The sequence below is a fragment of the Branchiostoma floridae genome, chromosome 7 (assembly GCF_000003815.2).
Source record: "Branchiostoma floridae strain S238N-H82 chromosome 7, Bfl_VNyyK, whole genome shotgun sequence".
In the NCBI taxonomy this organism is placed as follows: domain Eukaryota; kingdom Metazoa; phylum Chordata; class Leptocardii; order Amphioxiformes; family Branchiostomatidae; genus Branchiostoma; species Branchiostoma floridae.
In genome coordinates, this window is record NC_049985.1 from 23048974 (window position 1) to 23068806 (window position 19833).

Consider the following 19833-nt stretch of genomic DNA (forward strand, 5'->3'; position numbering starts at 1 on the left):
TATTGAATGGACCAGTCAGAAAGTCAGCATTTTATATATGTAGAAAGCACTTTGAAGAAATTGGGACCAACCAATTTTTTCACCGTCACGTGTCTCTGGCGTCACGTCCCGGATACAGCGCTAGTTCACCTATATCCGTAGGGTAACCTTTATCTGTTCTTTTTAATGACAATGTATTTAGGGGTATCAAGTCGACAGATGGTGGTTTCAAACTGCAATATTTTGAAAATATCACAATTTAAAACTACCGTCCGTCGACTTGACATCCCTGTATACCCTGTCCCCCATCACAACGGATATAGGTTACCCCGTGGATAAAGGTGAACTAACGTTAGCAGTAGACGGTCTATTCTGCTAAATTCTTCAAAGTGCTGTCTATATGAAGTTTAGGCTTCTTTATAATGTTGTTTAACGCTCAGCCTGGTTCTCCTTTATTCGTTAATGGTAACCTGTGTCCGATGTTTTAAAAGGAGGGTTTAAAATTGTAAAATTTTCAAAATATTTCAGTTTGAACCATCTTCTGTCGACTTGATGTCCCTAATTTCCCTGTTCTATGAAACAATGGATATAGGTTACCCCGCGGATAATGGTGAACCGGGGTTACTAACACAGATCTACGTTTATGCTTAGATGTATTTCATTAAGATGTACAGATAAACAGTGATCATGTACAAAATATCTTCACAATGCAATCTCTGTAACAATTTCATACAAACATTTATGACCATATTTTACGTGTTTTGTTCTCTTCTATATCCTTTTTGTTCCATCATACTGCCCACGGCCGGGCTCCGGTTTCAATCAATCAATCAATCAATCAATCAATCAATGTTTTATTCATTAAGGTTCTCGCTGGCAAACTCACATTCACCCGAATTTCGACCTTATTACACATGTCAGGCTTTACAAAACACATAAGAATAATAGTCGCATACAAACAATGACTTTTAGATTCCCTTTAACATGTTCATAGCATACTTGATAATTGATTAAAATCGACATGTTTGAAAAACAGTACCGAGTTACAAACTGTGTATATAATGTCTTAGTGTAGATGGCACTACTGTGTAACTGTCTTGTTGTAGAAACGGATGGCGCAATGAAGGAAGGACTTGCTAAGCCTTTTCGTACGGGCTTTCGTATGAGCTTTTCAAATTGTGACAGGCTAATCATTTGGCTTACAGCAAGGCTACGGTGTCAGTGTTGCTTACACGTCATTGTTTCTAATTTGTTGTAACAAACAGATTCATTTCAGCCCCATACAAAAGTAAAGCTAGAAAATCTCAACCTCTACACGTTATTAAAAACTTGAAAACATGGCTAACATTTGACAATGCCATAAATCGTACAAAGCTGCAGAACATGTATGCCGTAAACTGAAAACGTCACCTAGGAAAACGAATACTTATGCCAAAGTAAATGTCAAAGTCAAGGAGGACGATGAAAAATAACATGTACGAGAATGGAGATTCCATTGTTTCGTATAGCATACTCTGTCATTTGTTTCGCTATTTTTTATTCGTATTGAATGTTTGCATGAGTTTGCCTGAGTTTATCAAGTTGCCAGATGATATCATCCACATAATCGAATCAACAAAAGGTCTAACTTATGCTTAATTTCTAACTCCAAATCTTAATTTTCAAATACACAATATCATCGTATAACGTTTTCACGTCAGTAAAGCACAGAGGACAGCAAAAACGAACAGCAGCTGCCATCTTGCGGGTATAAGGTGTACTGCAGCTGAAGTGGTCTTGCTCCACCTAATCTCGTGACTGGCAGCCAGGTCTATATTCATGCCCGTGATGTGAAGTACCTATGAAACAGAGAAATGTTATTAAAACACTCATTTAACAGTCATTTCCTGCCTTTAACAATAAATGAGCTGGGAGACTATTTTTCAGGTTGACTGGCTTGTGTCCCGGAGAAATATACCATTGCACGGAGGAACATACCAATTCCTAGATCCCGAGAAATGTATACTTACACAGAGGAACATTCTATTTCCACTAGAAGTTTACCCATTCCCTAGGAATATCCAGATTAGATTGGACAGGGTGTTTTAACCCTATTCAGACCGGGCTTTTTTGGTCATCCCTGGACGGGGGGGGGGGGGGGTGCTTTTGAGGCCCTCCACTTCTAAGTCCTATAACTCTAACACGACGTGCTGTAGGGCCACCAAATTTTTAGGACATGATGTCGACATGATATCTTACAAGTATTTGACGTTTGACGTTACGTTGACGTAAGATGACGTAATTATGACGTCATCAATTCGATTATATTGGCCGGACCCATGAAAAAAGGGTATTCTCAGAAAACTTCGTTATTCTACAAAAATGTAACAACAAGTGCTGATAACAGAATAATAATGTTTATTACGACTTGCGTTACCAATAGCAACATCAATGACGTCGAAATTACGTCATAAAATGACATCATGCACATCTAAGATATGAGTTGGGCTCCGCCATATTATATCCACCACCTTGAATTTTAAGAAATACTTTTTTTTTGCAACAAATAATCACAAAGGGCAATGGAAATAGACTGAATTCATTCATTTAGATGGTTTTTGATGAAAAAATACCAGGTAGTTACAAATTTTAAGGGATAATTAGCTTGTTATTCTTGATCTGGCCATACGGTCCGCCATCTTGGATTTTGGGCTGATGACGTCATCAAATTAGCATTATTTATGCATATATAATTATGAAAGATATGCTAAATAATGTAAGATTTTATTTATGTAACAAAATAGCAGTAATATAGCAAATATACATTGGTAGAACCAAAAATAGTGATTTTTGGCAAAACTGCCTGTCAACAAACGGTTGGCAACACGAAAACATAGAATATTTGTCAGCTTGGGTACCATCCTCTCCTTAACAGGACTCCCTGAATTCGCTGCAATTTTTTAGGGTAGCGAATGCAAGGAGCCCCGGTAGACATAGTATGGTACCAAGGCTAGTATATTTCCCATCGCTGAAAGTATATTGTAACCAACATCAAACCTCCAGCGACTAACGTGTAAGTTAGTGCAGTGAGAGCTTTGAAATTCATATGAAAGTAAGCCGTGTATAGAGGAAACGTTTTCCCGTGACATTATATTTCTTTACTATTTTGTGCACGCTTGCCTTAGGAATGAAACTCACGTTTTGCCGATACGTGTATCGGGAGGTGCTCACGCCGTTCAGTTTTACCTCCCCCACCGTGCTCTTCAGGCCGAGCACCTTCAAACTGCCGATCGTGGTGGTGCTGTCTGGCTGGTACCCTTTGTGTGTGACGATCGTGGTAAAACCGCCCTACACATTTTCAAAATGATATAGAATTAAGTTATGATGTACAAACAAAAAATGCACCACAGGAGATACGTCTGAATTTTCAAAAGCTATCTTGGAATAAAATTTCTTTAGTTACAAGCAAGGAATTATACGACAGTTTGCGTTTCTGTGACCAGTCGTCTTTGCCAGGGTATTACTGGCTGGTTCTACTTCACACTGCAGCTAGGAGTCGCTGCTGCATCATCTAAAATGCGGTCCCAAACGCATGTTCAAATATATCGGCAGCCACCGTTTCCAGGGCCTTTGTGATTGGTTCTACTTCGAACTGCAGGTAGGGGTCGCTGCTGCAGCGTTATAAATACAATCCCAACACATTTCGAAATATATCGTAAAAACAATAATAACTCATTAGCAGTGAATACAGATATTTGATACCCAGTCATTTAACAGCCTGGTGAAATGTTTTATTTATGGGTTTAAAATACCTTTTTAGGAAGAAAGAAAAGTGAGATCATCTTACCGCATTGGCTCTTAACTCCAGCAATAAGTAATCTCCGCTTTCAATAGTGTCTAAATAAGAGAAGAAAACAGACATGCGATGCAAGGTTCAATTTTAATTTTCTCATAAGTTATTCAGTTAGCAACATAAAAATTTTCTGTGAAGTTTCATTCAAAACTGCTGTATTTTTAGCCTTCTCTTTTCCGTCGTTACTATTAACTCCATGTACCTCATTGAATAAGGACAGAATATCATGTTTGATGTGAAAAGTTCTTTTAATAAATGGCAAAAAGGATACAAATATATTACAAATTTAATGGCAGATCTACCGGCACTTTCTCCGTCGTCCCAGAACAACCGACCTTCCGCTGACTCGTCATCATTGAGCACTACCAATATCTCAAACTTGTTCTGTCGGCTGAAAATTAAGAAATATAATAATTTTAGTAATATTTGGAAAATGAGCTATGTTGTGACGTCCCATTTGGAAAAATGGCCCCTCCCGGTAGCTTACGTGTCGTTTTTCTACTTGGCCCGTGGAGGACTCGGTGACTATTTTGGGGCACGGCTGGGCAACTGTTTTTTTAACACGCAGTTAAAATAAACCTGGGACAAATAGACGCCGTCAATTACCCATGAAAACACCTAGAGGTAACCCCCCTCCCCCGTATACGGCAGTCCACCGGGACAAATCTATGGCTTTGGACCCAGGCCAGAGCCGCATCCCTTTGACACATGTACAGGTAACATACATTCAAGTACATGTAGTTGACTTGCCATTTATACAGTGTTAATGGCGAAAATAGATGAAAGAGTATACATTCTTTGTGATAAAGGCGCCGCAAGCTTTTATTTTGTCCTCGTGTCTACATCCTAATGGTATATTCATCGGAGCAGAACACTTTTCTGGTACCGATTGGCGCCTGTTTTGTTGTAAGGCGGATCTCATCAAACTGATATCAGATCCTGATCCATCATGGAAACGCCCTAGAGGCCGCCCAAGAGGGAGATGGGAAGATCAGGTCTTTAAAACACTCCAGGAGATGGGGGTCTCCAGATCCGACTGGACTGTCTACTCCCATTGCAGAACAACGTAGCGAGAACTGTCTGAACTGTCTGTAGCCGCCACGCATCAACTAATGATGCATGCGAACGATTGATTGATTGATTGATTGAGATTAGATTGGCATGAGTGTCTAAAAAGTCAACCTGTCAACTGAGGGCCTGAATAGATCCTGAGTGACGAAAATGCAATGTCACACTTGTGTACTATGCGTGTGTGTACATGCTCCTCTTGTTTTCTAGATTGGGTACCATCCTATTCCTACCGGGGCTCCCTGCACCTGCTGCAGTTTTTTTAAGGCGGGCGATTGCAAGGAGCCCCAGGCCGGTAGAAATCGGATGGTACTCAGGCTAGTGTATTCCTCATCGTTGAAGTATATACTGTAACCAACATCACAATTCCTACGACTAACATATAAATTTAAGTGACAGTGACAGCCTATACGAAATAGTTAAGTGTGGGATATTCAACTTTGCTTTGAATATACAACAAAGTACGATAACAAAAACACGATTAAGATATAGAGCACATTGAGCCTTTTAGAATTAAAAAAGGCCTATTTTGGTATCTTGGTAATGATATATATTTTATCTGACCCTTGCCTCCCTCATGACTTCAATGAAAAGCGGCCTGCTGGCCGATTTGAGCTTCTCATGAATAAATAAAGATTCGAACAAAATACTTGGATGCTTTGTTTACTCCATTAGTAATGATACAAATTAGTTTTACTCGCCTTGTTTTTGTGTTGGTTGCGGGCTCCTGTGTTGGGATGACATACCCGCCCCGCACGTGCAGAGGGATGCAGTCCATATCACACGGGATTGTCACGTTACTGCCACGGCTGGAGGAACTGACTTCACTGTCCTACAGGAAAATGACCAAACAAGGGCTTATATATGGAGATGGCTTTTTAAAATACAATGATAACATATTCAATGATAGTACTTGTGCCTAGATTACGTTTTAAAAGTTAAACGTCTAAACTCGACATGGTAGGACATTGTACTTCTATAAATGTATCGTTCCTTCCGTGACTACAGCTTACCGTGTAGTAGTCGAACCACCTGGCATCAGGCATGTACGCAGTCACACTGGTTGCACCCTGGTCAACATCAAGAAAGAGAAATATATAGATTATCTATTTAATGAGAAAACAACTGTTTACCCATTGGTATAAAATTAGATGCCTCTGTAAATTAACCTGCACTGGTATCAAACGTATCATAGATAACGTCGAATCTCAAACCGACAGAGAAAAAAAGGGTATGTGATATGAAGGTCACAGTCTTCCCTACCATTATCTCTGCTTTGAGAGTATATATATCCCTTTCGTCCTCATATAAAAAGGATGACGGAGACTCGACCGCTATAAAGATACATGGTAACATGCTATCTTTACACTTACCTGTTCCAGTACCGGTGAGATGAGAAGGGCTGGGCCCCACAAGAACTGTCTGTCCACCGTCCAGGCGTTCCTATCCGTGCGGAACCTTTGCAGACGACACAAAGACACGGACTTCAAAAACAAAATTAGCCTAAAAACGGCATAGATAAGATAAAGAAAGCCATCTAAGCCTCAAAATTCATGACCATTGTGTTTTCCGCACACGAGATATCAAAGCCAGAAGGTCTGCTGTGTCACCGATGAAAGCTGCTGGTCCTGAGACCAAATATTAAACTTGTCTTTCGTTTTCCTGACTTCTATGCAATCTAGTAGTATAGAAGGGCACATAACTAGCTTGTAGAGCCGTACTGCCCACAAACAAACACATAAACGCGCGGCACCCACAAGGTGATAAGCAAAGGTGTACAGAGATATGCGTTAAGATAAAAAAAACTGTGGTGAATTTTCGAACGTTCATACTCGTGTAACAGCGGTCGGACAACAGTAGACCCCTTAGTGTGCGCCTCGTAGAACAGCGTGTAGAGGTAGGGCAGTAGGCGGTAACGGGTTAACAGTACCGCTCGGGAAGCTTCGGCAAACTCCGGACCCCAGGCAGACGGGTCTTGTTCCTAACATGTATAAGTAAAAAGTAAAATGTTTGTTTAATGTCGGTACTTCCATGATATCTTAAGCTTATTTCGGTCTGTTTATTTCTGTCGTAGGGAATCCGATGGATTTTGGAGCACGCAGACACGCCGTAGAACTTTACGTGCAAGCAAAACTTTGTGTCCCGTGCGTTGACGTTATCCCTCCCTGCTCTTGCCAGTCGTTCCCCACGTTTTCAGTAATACGTAGCGGACGTGGCCTCAAAGAAAAACGTACCGACAAATTGTGCGTACGGTGGGTTGTGCCCTTAACTTAAACGAACTTAGGTCGTGGTAAAATTAGGGCTAGGATTGATATTGATAGGATTAGATTTAGGCGTCCTTTTGACGGCGAAACGCCTGGAAACCGTAGGACTGACCGCTATGACGTCCTTCTGGTTATGGTTGCGGCTATAAGGGTAGAACGCCCCGAGCTGCATCCAGCGCCAACACATCTCACGGTCTGGCTCGCCCCAGAATCCGCAGATGTCTGCACCGATCTGACAAGGAGACAAAAGAAAAACACAGTTTAAACGCCTCATTTTAAACGACGCAAGAATTCAGTTCCGGACTACTTCTCTCAATTTATATTGATATCAATTGCAAGTACATTTAGTGCTCATATTACAGCCAAATACATGGCAAAAGTATGCTAATACTGTAGATACAGAAACTTTCGCGGTGGTTTAATGTTCGCGATTTTCGCGGCGGCCGCTTCACTGCACCGCGAATTTAAAGCCACCGCGAACATTTTTCCACGGCAGTAAGAGACTACAGTGCAATGTGCTACCGCGAAATTAAAGCCACCGCGAAAAGTCCATTTTCCCGCTACCGCAAAGTTAAATATCCCCGCACTTAAATGCATTTACAGTAACTGTTTAATACTCACGTATGGGATTCCAAAGAGGTTAAACTCCAGCATACCTGTCGATAAACATGTAGAATGGAATTACATTAATTTGTTCAAAATTCCACAACGTGTGTTCTTTGATGATTAATGCAGTTGAGGATCATTTGTTGACAATTGCTAGCATGGCATGTGCAGTAAAATGTGACAGTACCGATGATAGACTTATGGAGGTGGTCCCACTTGCTGGTGTTGTCGCCCAGCCAGTGTCCCCCGCTCTTGCCGCTGCCGGGGAAGGTGGATCTGGTCACGACGATGCTCCGCTTCCCTGTCGCTACGCGGGCACTCCTAGAAACGGGCAGACCAAGATACTTCGATAAAGTAGTACTCAAGCAACTGGATATGATTTTGGAAATTGTCAGACGCTTCAGACTGTTTTCATTTTCTTTCGTCAGTGACACTGAAGTGATCTGGAAGATCTCGGGTTGACTTTTCTTACCTTGTTTATTGTTTGACGTCAAAAATTGTCCTTAGCTCTTTTGCATTCATACTTAGGATACAAAAAGCAATTTCTTTCAGATCTTACGAAAGATAGTGGATACTATCTGAAACGCCTAACCGACAGAATGTCAATATTTATACTGAGAATATAACTATAATGTGCTCAAATTTATTATGAGTTTCAAGTCAGTTAATCAACCTGAACTGACATCAACACAATTTTTATCTGTTTTTTTTTTTTTAACATCCAGCAAATTGACTTCCACATGAGCTATCATGACCAATAAAAGACTACCTCTAGCACCTCTGAATTCTACTTCCTACCACTCCGGCAAGTCGGCCCTTACAGTGACACTATTTTCTCAATCGGTTTCAGCCACAATACTAACGTTGTATTCAAATAACTACGGAAAAACCAACATAACAAAAAGGCATACTGAAAATAAAGACTTACGTGAATGGAGCAACAACCATAGCAACCTTATCATTTATCAGACATTTCATATCTATGCTACATGGCAACACGCGTTTTATCATAATAAATAATATCCTGAGGTACTTGCCTGAGTGTAGTAGGCGTCTGGCTCCAGCCGTACAGGTTGTGAACATCGTAGTGTTTATAAGTAGTGCCGTCTGTCCCCTCCTGATGCGCGTCCATACAGATAGTCTTACTGTACAGATCTCCCATCACCCCTGAAGATTTGTACCGAAAAAGAAAGTCCTAGTAGTAAATAACAGCGAAATTTCTAGAGAATCTGAGAAATAGATAGTACAGCGTAATTTTTGCTATTAACACACAAACGTTTTTTGGGCCTATTCCGTCGTTCCGGTTATTTGCCGTCACTGGCAATACTGACTTGTTATACTGCGCACTGCAGCTAGGTGTCGCTGCTGCAGTGTGAAGAATGAGACAGCAAACGTGACTGAGTTTGTACCCCCCCCCCCCCCTCATCGATCACGGTTTATTACACCATAAGGGAGGTGAGAGATGGTCACATAAACGTCAGATAACTTGTTTGTGTACAGGGATCTTTGTCACCCAGTATACAAACCTGATGAAAATTGACGGATATTTTTTGCGTTATGTTATGTTTAATGGCTGATGATGGGAAATAAAATAAGAAATGACAAAACAGCATCTTAAGCTCCAGAGATACATAACTTCGTATCGTCATATTTATCAAAGTCAAACGAACATAAATATGACAACTTACAAGGCGTGTAGTCAGGGTTGTTCCATATGTTGTTCCCACACTTCCCGGAATTGGTTGTCGGGTCGTAGTTTCCGGGAATGAAGTTAGCGGGTTCGTTCATGTCCTGGCCCCCCCAAAAGAAAACATAAAATGCTGGATTGAAATGAGATGTGACACCGAAATATGGATAATTTTGTTGTTGTTGTCTTTTTTGCTTTTTGTCGGCTTCGCATAGCCGATAAGCCGCGTTAGAACACAATGATTTTGCGCAAGAGTTAAAAGCTGCGTAAGACTGGGCTGTGCGATTCGACCCAATCACACCTGGAAGGACACCTACTCTTTTTCTTAGGTGTGATTGGATCTTAAACGTATGGTACTCCAAAAACACGGGGCCTCCCGCTTTGCGTCTTAGGTGAGAAGACATCCCAAAAGAACTCCAAGGTAGATTTTCATTTTCACCAAAGTTCATTGAGGGAGTACCTTTCCCAAGGGCAAAACATCAGGGCAAGCCTTGAATAAATTAGACCACCGAACCACGGAGCCTGGTAGAGGCTAACACTACGGTACCACGGATGTGCATAGGACAACTATGCATGTGCGGTTTATGTAATGTTGATAAAGTTTTGAAATAAAACAACATACGATCCATATCCCGTCGAATCTGATGCCTTCTGTCGGGTCGTTGTAGAAGTCTACGATCTGTTCGTGCCACCAGTCGTGAGTGGACGGCTTCAGGAAGTCAGGAAAACCAACCAACGAACGGTAGTTCTGTGGGTGATAAAATAAGAGTTATCATATGCAGTCGATTCCTTTTTATTAGGAATCATTATGATGCAGAGGAAAACGGATTATTTCTAAGAGGTTCCAAAATTTTTTTCCGACCTTAACCATTCAAGATATCACTAAGAAGATTGTAGACGATTCTTTAAAAAAACACCTAGTATTCGGCAGAACGTGGGACAGTTCATTAAACACTGACTTCAAGGAAGTAGTCAAACCGACCACTTCTCTCGGATGCCCATCGTTCTTCAAACCCAACCATATACTTAGTAAACATAAAGTGCCTTATGGTTTATTGGGAACTAGTGTTACTTTGGGATTGTTCATGTCACTATGTATGCAATTAGCATTTCGGTGTGATTTTGCAGGTAAACCGATTTTATTCATATGGCTTTCATATGATTTTGTCCAACCGCAGTTGACGACTCTGAATATCTTATAGGAGCTATCAAGCATACTCATTATCATTGACCAATGAATAATCATACATGTATATGAGAAAAACTCACCTCCACCTGGAAGTCCCATGAAGCATTCTCCATTTTTCCTGGTAGAAACTCGTCCGCATATTCCGGCCACACCTGATGAATATAATGACAATGACAATGGCAATGAAGTTTATTGCATATTCATGCCCCGTTGGGGCTAAATGCAGTCAGTTTGGTACAAAAGGTAGTAAACGCAAAGTTTCTTCTCTCTTCCTAAAAGATTTGTAGATGAACTTACAGAGATTTTCCAGTATATCGTGGTCAGATGATGACATGAGATATTTGAACATATCTTCCTTCGTCATGTGTGCATATTTCTGATCTACATGTGTAGCATTAACACATGTATTGCGCAGATCATTGTACAGTGAACACTGTAGGACAAAGTGTATTTCGTTCTCTACATACATGTGGTTCTTATCGCAAAATATACATAGTCTATAATATAATACAGATAAGATAGACGTTTTACTGGCCAATTCGTAATATATCTCTAATTTCATCTGGTTGCAAATTGTAGATCATAGGATATTGAAGGCCAGTACATAGGATATTTTCATACACAACCAGTTCGAAGATCTATGGAAGATGTCTGTCAGGCAGCAAAAAGTCAGTAGATGAAAATAACTGGTTGTGTAAAAGAACTACAATATCATTTTTCTCTTATAATTTCACATGATTCTAGCTCGTTGATGATATCATTTGGATAACCTACTTAAGCTTGGTTGATCATATTTCTTTAATTTTATCACTAACCTTCCCGTAAGCCGGTCCACTTTGGTCCTCGTTTTTTATCCATACGTCCATCTGCACGCCCCTGTCCCAGGCTGGGTAGTTGGTCTCGTTCTTACTAATAGCCGGGTCCTGGAAAGAGCATAGATAAAGCCCTGTTTTTGCCTTGTCAAGTTTTTTAAATCCATCAGAAACTACTTCATTACCTCCGAGAATTCGAAGGAGGATCACCTCCATCGAGGGTGTTGTTTTTGGTTGTTAATGCGTGTTCATACTTTCACCTCAATATCCAATTTCGGTATGCAGGTAGATATTGAGGTCTGATAATAGCGATTTTGACCCCTTAGCAGTATTCTAAGGTTACAGTACATACAGGACGACACCCCCTTCCGGAAAGTAGTGTGTTTCATTCCCTATGCAGTTGGACTGCCCTTCGATGTCAACAATGTGACGATATTGAGACATCTGGGTGTCTTGCACCTTGCCAACCATCAATTGGTACATTGGTACCCATGATAATGTAAGGGTAGTGGCATTGAAAAAATTTGAAAAGTTCTAACTACTTAACGTACATGTGAAATCTACGAATTTGTTTATTACAAAATGCAGGCGTAGTGCAAACAGGACATATGAGGGTGTGGTGGTTCGAATGTTCGCAGCTCAACAGCTAGCTTGCCATTGTCACATGTTCCATCGGTAGAAAGTCATTTTACGGCAAAATGGAGTGATTACTTTTGTGTTGTTGTTGTTATCTTATTTTTGCTTAGAATGTCTTTACCAGAATGATGATGGTTTTCATCCCTTCGTCCTGCAGTTGTCTGAAGTAGGCAGGGAGGCCGTGAAAGTTGGTGTGGTCCAGAGTGAAGTCAAGCTGACGCTCCATGTAGTCTATATCAGCGTACTGCACGTCCTGTCATGGAAAATATCATAGATGAATATCAAATATAGGCATATGATATCCTAACAGTCACATATACAAGAGATGATCCTCCAAGTTGTTACTTGTACCTTGGTCCCTTTAAAATGACTCTATGTACGAATTATCGCCTAAAGATTAAGAATGGGAAGACACCACAAAGCATCAATAGACACACAAAACAGCACTCATACAATACCTTGACAATATGTAAATAAAAAGTCAAACGTGTTATCACCAGACACCGAAAGTTTCATTTATTGAACATGATGTAGAGAAATAGTGGCGAATTTGGGGCCCATTCGCATACGCATACGCGCATGCACACATGCACACACACATACACATACACATACACATACACATTCCCATATACAAACACAACCACATATATACACATCCACATATCCAACCCCAACCTCATACACATACACATACACATACACATACACATACACATACACATACACATACACATATACAAACACAAACACATACACATACACATATACAAACACATACACATACACATACACGTATACAAACAAACACAAACACATACACATACACATATACAAACACAAACACATACACATACACATATACAAACACAAACACATACACATACACATACACATACACATACACATACACATATACAAACACAAACACATACACATACACATATACAAACACATACACATACACATACACATACACATACACATACACATACACATACACATACACATACACATACACATACACATACACATACACATACACATATACACACAATAAAACAGAAACTAAATTACCTGTGGGATGTTGTAGTTCCTCATGCTGTCGACAACATTCTGGATATGCTCTAGGTTCTTGTAACCATAGCGACAGAGCTGGAAACCCAGAGACCAATATGGCGGCATGAACGGTCTCCCAATCGCCTGAAAAAGGGACAAAAAACTTTTTTTTCAGTATCACAGATGCAATTTGTTGATTGCATTTTGTTAGTTTATACGCTTGTAAGTTGCGATGTTAACTTCCATTTTGCAAGTTTGTTGCTATTTGTCTCCGACTACGTGTTTTTGAAATGCCCGGATGTTTGCGTGGTCTTGTACATTTGTAGTTATTTGGATACACTGTCAGTAGAGTGACAGGAAGTCATCACAAAGGTCAGACAGGAAGTACGGTTCAGAGATGGTAGAGCTCGTCCTTAATCATACTGTACAGACATGTTACAGGTCATGGGGTCAATGGAAGAGGCTACTAATGCACGGGGAGATGTTGAGATATTGTTTTGATTTTACCCTGCGTTATGCTACTTGCACTTGTGCTCGACTAATATGTGGTCCAATCCGGGTTCTGAAGCCGCATTTTTTCCTAGTTGACTCCCGCATACGGTGGTGGTATCTCTCGGTGTTTTCGCTATTCGATCATGGCGTCTATTCATTGCCAGGGCCCGGAATTATTTTAATTTCGAGTTTAAAACAATCTGGAGCCCGACCGTGCCACAATATAGCCCGCTAGTCGATGGATGTCCCGCGGGGCCACGAAGGGGTTACGACCAAAAAGTGCTTGCAAATACCCCGTAAACTACCCGTGCGGGACCCCTTTATTTCCAAATGGGACCGTAGTATTACCTGTGTGTACTGCTGCACCACCTCCTCCGGACTAGGTCCCAGGAACATGTAGAAATCCAGCACGCCTCCGATCGTACGGAACGTCAGGGCAGGCTTGGGTTGGAACGTCACGTCTGAGCAAAAAACATCGAATTAAAAATTTCATATTATCATTATTAAGCTTTCTTATTTTTACATGTTGTAAGGTGCGGTATAGCTCTGATGGAAGGTTGGAAAGTACACCTGATAGTGGTTGTAGTCTAGTACTTCCCTTGTATTGTTTGAAGCAAACTCTGACAGAATCTAGAGGAAAGCAATCCCAGTATCAACAGCCCTAGCGTTCTTTTATAGTATAGCATAACATACAGTAAGACGTACACCTGGGCTTAGACTAGCATTGTCCCGATTAGTTGCCGTCCGTTCTAGTAGTCATTAGTTGCTGAAAAGTAGCGGCCATAGACTAAAGTTGATTAAGTCCCTGTGACACAGTCGCCAATTTTTGGCCGTATTTCTTGTTCACCAGAAGGAAAACCAATTTTGAAATCATTAGTATGCCGAAAATGTCATTTACAGCTTTCAGACTGGTCGGTCGATAGATTTTCGTGCGGTGTGACAGATCTAGAGGTTCCATGAAGGACTGTCATGTACGGCCGAGACAAGTGTCATATGTATATATTGGTACCACCTTGCGGATTGCTGTTGAGCAGCAGCACGCCATGAGCGTTCCCGTCCTCCTCCATCGCCATGTAGAATGGATGTACTCCGTAGTTGTTCCGCTCTACGTCATACATCGTACCGTCAGCGGCCGTCTCTTGGACTGGCTGTCAAGGAAAGAAAACGTTTAAAAACACTGTTATCTACTCTCGCGGAACCCACCTTGGATTGACCATTGTTATATCTGACGAGCACGGCAGACCAACGATTTGATATGGACTCAATACGACTTGATCAACCACATGAGGTTTCACATTATTCTCTGTTTGCCACATGGTAAGTCATTTCGACACATGGTACAACTACAGGTCATTTCGACACATAGCACAATCAATTTGTACAAATTTGTGGACATCTATTCAATACGTATTAAGTGATATCAGCAATACGATTCCTAATGCTAATGTTTGTCTATTGCCGAGACCAAAGCACAAGAACAACCAGGCAAAGCACAAGCAATCAACTTGCTGTCCCAAAACCCCACCGAGAAACCTTCAGAAGAGCCATCGCCTACCGTGGACCCACCATCTGGAACAGTCTACCACCGGACATACGCACAGCCCCAACTCTGGCTTCCTTTAAGAGACTCTTAAAGTAATGGGAACGGCCAATTGAACGGACTTGAATTATGTAGCAGTTTCTGTCATGTATTTTGTATGTATGTAAAAGTAAATTTTGTATGTATGTAAATGTAAATTGTGTATATAGACGTTTAGGACTTATAAGGACTCAAGACGATGTAACTTTATCTCTGTTATATACTTTGTCTGACCCTTGCCTCTTCCCTCATGACCTCAATGAAAAGCGGCCTGCAGGCCGATTTAAGCTTTCATGAATAAATAAAGGTTCAAACAATAGCTTGTCTATCTGGAGAAATGACTTGTGCCATATTGCGATACGTTTTCACTTGTGGCGAACTGACAATGTGGCGAAACAACCATTAACCGTGAATTTACATAAATGTCTCTCACTTACCGGTCCCGGAGACTCGTCCCGTGTCAGCATGCCCCACGTGCGCCAGTTCAGGTCGTGGTGAAACGTGGCGTGCTCGTGTTCCCCGAAACCGTACACGTACCGGGACGGCAGCTTGGTGGAGATCTGTAGGAACTGATCTGCGAAGGTGAAGCCACCAAAGGAAGAATCCCAACTGAAACACAAAAAATTTAGATCGACATCTGAATTCGTGCACAATTATAGCATTGGCACTGAGACCAATCATTTCGTCTAAGTCATAAATGGGGCATTCCACTCCAGAAGCGAGAATTACAATTCCTTAAGGAATAAATAATCATACTTGAATCACGTTTGTTTGGTCGACTTTACCACAGGACCTGGTTGAAGCTTAAACGCAGAGGAAACATTGTAGCAAACGAGTTCTTGAATTCCCCTGAGGACCCTTCCAAAGCATCGTGCGCAGGTGGGAGAGGATATGACTTTGACCATAGGAACAGGTACCGATTAGTACTAGGCATAAATTTCGATACTATGATGTTTTATGATCACTTTTTGAGTAGACTGTGTGAGCACAAACGTCATCAGAACATTTCTGGATCATTCTGGAGTAATTTTTTCATGTATGAAAGTAGACATTTTGGAGGAGAATGGTACATAAAAGTGACCAAATCACTGTATTTTAAGAGTCGCTTAGCTTCAAACTTTTTGTGTACCTTCCTAAATGTCTGAAACGCACAACTTTCGTTCGCTAAGTGACTCTACCGTTAGCGAGAAATTGTGACCAATGCCGGCCAGGTTGAGGTCCTGGAAAAGAGTACAGTCGAAAACATCATCGCCCTTCCTTGTAGTGATACTTACATGACGGTGCCGGTGTCCCTCCGAGTTACGTTGATGTAAAAGAGTCCGGAATCCGGAATCCCGACCTCATACTCCGGAGAGGCTGCTGTATCCGGACCAGGCATGTCCATAGGAACCTCGTACCGCGGGCTGCTCTGGTCATAGAACTGAAGAAAAAATACAAGAGGTTTTCAGCAACGATCCTCAGCTGATAAATATTTTTTTTTGCTCTTAAGAGAATACGAGAGTGAAAGAGCTACCAGGTATAGTCAAATTTTCCTAAACTTCTTTTTTTTCATTTTTTTGCACACAATTGCCAACATTTTCTAAGTTTGAAGTTCACAAGCATGCATCTAGTCAATAACATCTAGCCTTACATGTTCAGTTTTGATATTCTATTAATCATTGATTACCTCAATTCACCTTAGCAATCTCAATTTCATTAATACACTCTGACCAAAAAACTCTCTTTTGTGTGTATTTGTGTGTGTATGTTTTTCTGCATACGTATACGCATAAATGGCGCTAAGGCCTACGTCACATTTCCCAAACGGGGCCCGGCCGGTTATATTATTAGCTTTCGGGAACGAAAAGTATGATATAAAAGACAAAAAAACTACACAAGACGTATAGCCGGGGGTAATATTTGTTTACAATTTACATATACATTTTCGACTTTTTTTCGTTTTCACGAACGGGCCCCGGTTTAGAAATGTTATGTAAGCCTTAACGATTGCTCTTTTTGTCACCTTAAAACGCAGCCTGTTATTGGTTTGGTGTTCCACATCCAGTGTGACGGTCTGGACCGGTGTGCTGAACGCACAGCTCTGTCCCGTCTTCCACCGCAGCTGTACCCGGTACCCGTGAACCGTCCTGGTCTTGGACGTGACTTCGTACCCGTAGTCGGCAGGGTAGTGGCAGATGGGGACCTAGAATTTCAGTCACAAAACATTAAATATTTAAAAAAAATGATGTTACAGCGGACTCAAGTTATCCGTGAATAGTTTCATCAGGTTGATACGTCACTAAATTAAGAGGCTCTGTTTACACAACCCTTGCATTATTTCTAACCACATACGTGACCGTATCTGTATGGCTTTTGATACTTTTGAGACTGCATCTGTAAGTAGCAACAACTACAGCTGCAGTACAATGTGAACCAGTCAGACTAAGTTACTCTGAGGAAGGTGGCAGCCGGTGGGGGGGAAATAAAGCAAGGGTTAAGAGTCTTTTATTGTGATTCAAGTTCTGAACAATTAAAATAATTACTTATATCCTCTCCCCACCAGTGTTTCTACACGCGTAACTTTTTGACAAACCGAATATTAGCTAAACCCATAGAATACAATCCTACATTTTGACCATTACCGAGAAGCGAGAAGAACCCGAACTTATGAGCTTGATTTCTGTACATTTACCGATATATAATTATGTGTTTGTCTTTGTTGTGTCGTGTGCTTAGCTCTGTTGGGCAAAAATGTACAGAAAATATATTTTTCAATAGAATATTCCAGAATATTAGAACATAGAATATCATAGATCATCAATATTTGGACAATTAGGAATACAGAAACACAGTTTTGTGGCACCTTTGGATGATCGGTATCGTTGGCCCATGTGCAGCCGCGCTCTGACACGCACGCGGTCTGGAGCGGTACTGCACCTTTCTCGGGGTAACAGTTGATCCGGTCGTTATCCGGAGTCTGAGACATCACGTGACCCAGGACGAAGAAGAGTGCTGACGTCAGCAGAATCATGGTGGACGACAGGCCCGTTTACAGGGAGATGGTGTCAAAATTCTGAAATAACAACAGGAAATTGAACATATCTTACCTGAAATATTACCGGGAACAAACTTGGACCGGGGTAAGTCAAAATAGACTTTAACACACCCAAGACAAACAAAGAAGCGAAACAAAAAAAAAACAAAAAAAACTACTTTTCACAGGTATAAAATGCAGTGAAAAATGTACTGGAATAATGAACGGAAATGGCAAAAGATGTGACAACCTGCAAAACGGTAAGTTTCCGACACTGTACCGTTTGATTGACGTAACTGGGTTCTAGAAAACTGCTTTGAAAACGTATGATTAGATCATTTGCTAGATCAAAAGCGCCATCTTGCACGTAACTACAGTCATATGTTTACCACCCATGGCATCAACCAATCTTCTGACATTAAGATATTTCTATCTTGTAAAAGTGACAGATGAACACCTATCTGTTTACTCACTTACCTCTGATGGTGACTAGTTCAGACACAATCCTTAGATAGAAACATGCGTTTCAAACCCTGATCTGGTGTGTTTAAAGAGCCCCCCCCCCCCCCAAAATCAGCCGACTGTTTATCACCCCGTTTGACTTTTGCAGTGAACCGTATACAAAAGGTCGCCAACGGGGTAAATTATGGCTCTGTTGCCATACCAGCTTTATGTATTTGTTTATCCAGTTGATATTGGCGTCGTGGCCTGCGATTGACCCCAACCAAAGGGCGCGTGTTCGATTCCCAATAGTTGGTGGTACTACCCTACTGCACTAGCTTCCTGTCATAGACTTCTGTAGGGTCCTGTAGGGTCTGTATTCGTTTTGGGAGGAGCGCTGATTCACGATTTTAAAATAAAATTACCCTTCGCAGCATAGAGAATGGTACCAACTTAGACTTAGATCCTCACATGTGTGGTGCACATTATACATTGGGCAGTGCAGCAAGCGATTCCCCGTTCATTTCCTACCCGGGGCCCGGCCGGGCTGTTTGCGGACCCCCCCCCCCCCCAAAAAAAAAGTTTTAATGCCAATAGATATGCACAAGGCATGCTTTTAAATACGTTTTGGTTCGTTTTGTGATTTGTTGTCTAACTTCTATTTCGTACTTTTCGTTCCCCAGAACTGCTTGACCGGTCCCCAGGTGAAAACAAGTCGAGAACCTTGCTTCGGTTAAGCTTAAAGGGCACAACCCGCCGTACGTGCAAATACGTGCTCTCTACGTGCTCTCTACGTGCCAAAACGTGGGCAATCTTTTTGGATCCGTAAGTGGTAAGTACCGCCTTCGTACGAACTCGTAGGGAATCCGACGGATTTAGGAGCACGCAGACACGCCGTAGAACGTTACGTGCAGGCAAAACATTGTGTGCCATCGGGCTGTGGATTCGCCCCCAGTACGTGCCAGTACGGGCGACTCGCCTGCCCTCTACAGCCTGAACGTTTTCAGAAATACGTGGCGGACGTGGCCTCCCCCCCCCCAAAAAAAAAAACAACGTACGGACAAATTGCACCTACGGCGGGTTGTGCCAATAGCTTAAGTGATGTCCCTCTGGTATCACGTTGAATAGAGGTTCCTAGTTTAACCCTATTCAGACGGGGGGGGGGGGGGGGGGGGG

The 19833-nt window shown here is 41.6% G+C and overlaps 1 protein-coding gene across 2 annotated transcripts in view; it reads right to left on the bottom strand.

The window, feature by feature from the left end:
* Nucleotides 1-112: 112 nt before the first annotated feature.
* The window catches only part of LOC118419827 (maltase-glucoamylase, intestinal-like), a 24385-nt gene continuing 4664 nt past the window's right edge, over nucleotides 113-19833 (bottom strand). Inside the window, exons 1-25 of one of the 2 annotated variants that reach the window (XM_035826440.1) lie at nucleotides 18694-18779; nucleotides 18046-18255; nucleotides 17206-17385; nucleotides 16478-16623; nucleotides 15641-15812; nucleotides 14637-14772; nucleotides 13973-14085; nucleotides 13151-13276; nucleotides 12195-12326; nucleotides 11441-11548; nucleotides 10706-10777; nucleotides 10059-10184; nucleotides 9438-9540; nucleotides 8787-8916; nucleotides 7937-8070; nucleotides 7765-7799; nucleotides 7256-7375; nucleotides 6712-6860; nucleotides 6253-6337; nucleotides 5893-5949; nucleotides 5581-5711; nucleotides 4114-4202; nucleotides 3806-3855; nucleotides 3157-3306; nucleotides 113-1817 (exon numbers count right to left, since the gene is read on the bottom strand). In XM_035826440.1, the coding sequence (XP_035682333.1) occupies nucleotides 1671-1817; nucleotides 3157-3306; nucleotides 3806-3855; nucleotides 4114-4202; nucleotides 5581-5711; nucleotides 5893-5949; nucleotides 6253-6337; nucleotides 6712-6860; nucleotides 7256-7375; nucleotides 7765-7799; nucleotides 7937-8070; nucleotides 8787-8916; nucleotides 9438-9540; nucleotides 10059-10184; nucleotides 10706-10777; nucleotides 11441-11548; nucleotides 12195-12326; nucleotides 13151-13276; nucleotides 13973-14085; nucleotides 14637-14772; nucleotides 15641-15812; nucleotides 16478-16623; nucleotides 17206-17385; nucleotides 18046-18213 (2859 nt within the window). In that variant the 5' untranslated portion in view covers nucleotides 18214-18255; nucleotides 18694-18779 and the 3' untranslated portion in view covers nucleotides 113-1670. Of the gene's footprint in view, nucleotides 1818-3156; nucleotides 3307-3805; nucleotides 3856-4113; nucleotides 4203-5580; nucleotides 5712-5892; nucleotides 5950-6252; nucleotides 6338-6711; nucleotides 6861-7255; nucleotides 7376-7764; nucleotides 7800-7936; nucleotides 8071-8786; nucleotides 8917-9437; nucleotides 9541-10058; nucleotides 10185-10705; nucleotides 10778-11440; nucleotides 11549-12194; nucleotides 12327-13150; nucleotides 13277-13972; nucleotides 14086-14636; nucleotides 14773-15640; nucleotides 15813-16477; nucleotides 16624-17205; nucleotides 17386-18045; nucleotides 18256-18693; nucleotides 18780-19833 lie in introns of those variants that run through there. The other variant, XM_035826439.1, reaches the window with a different exon arrangement.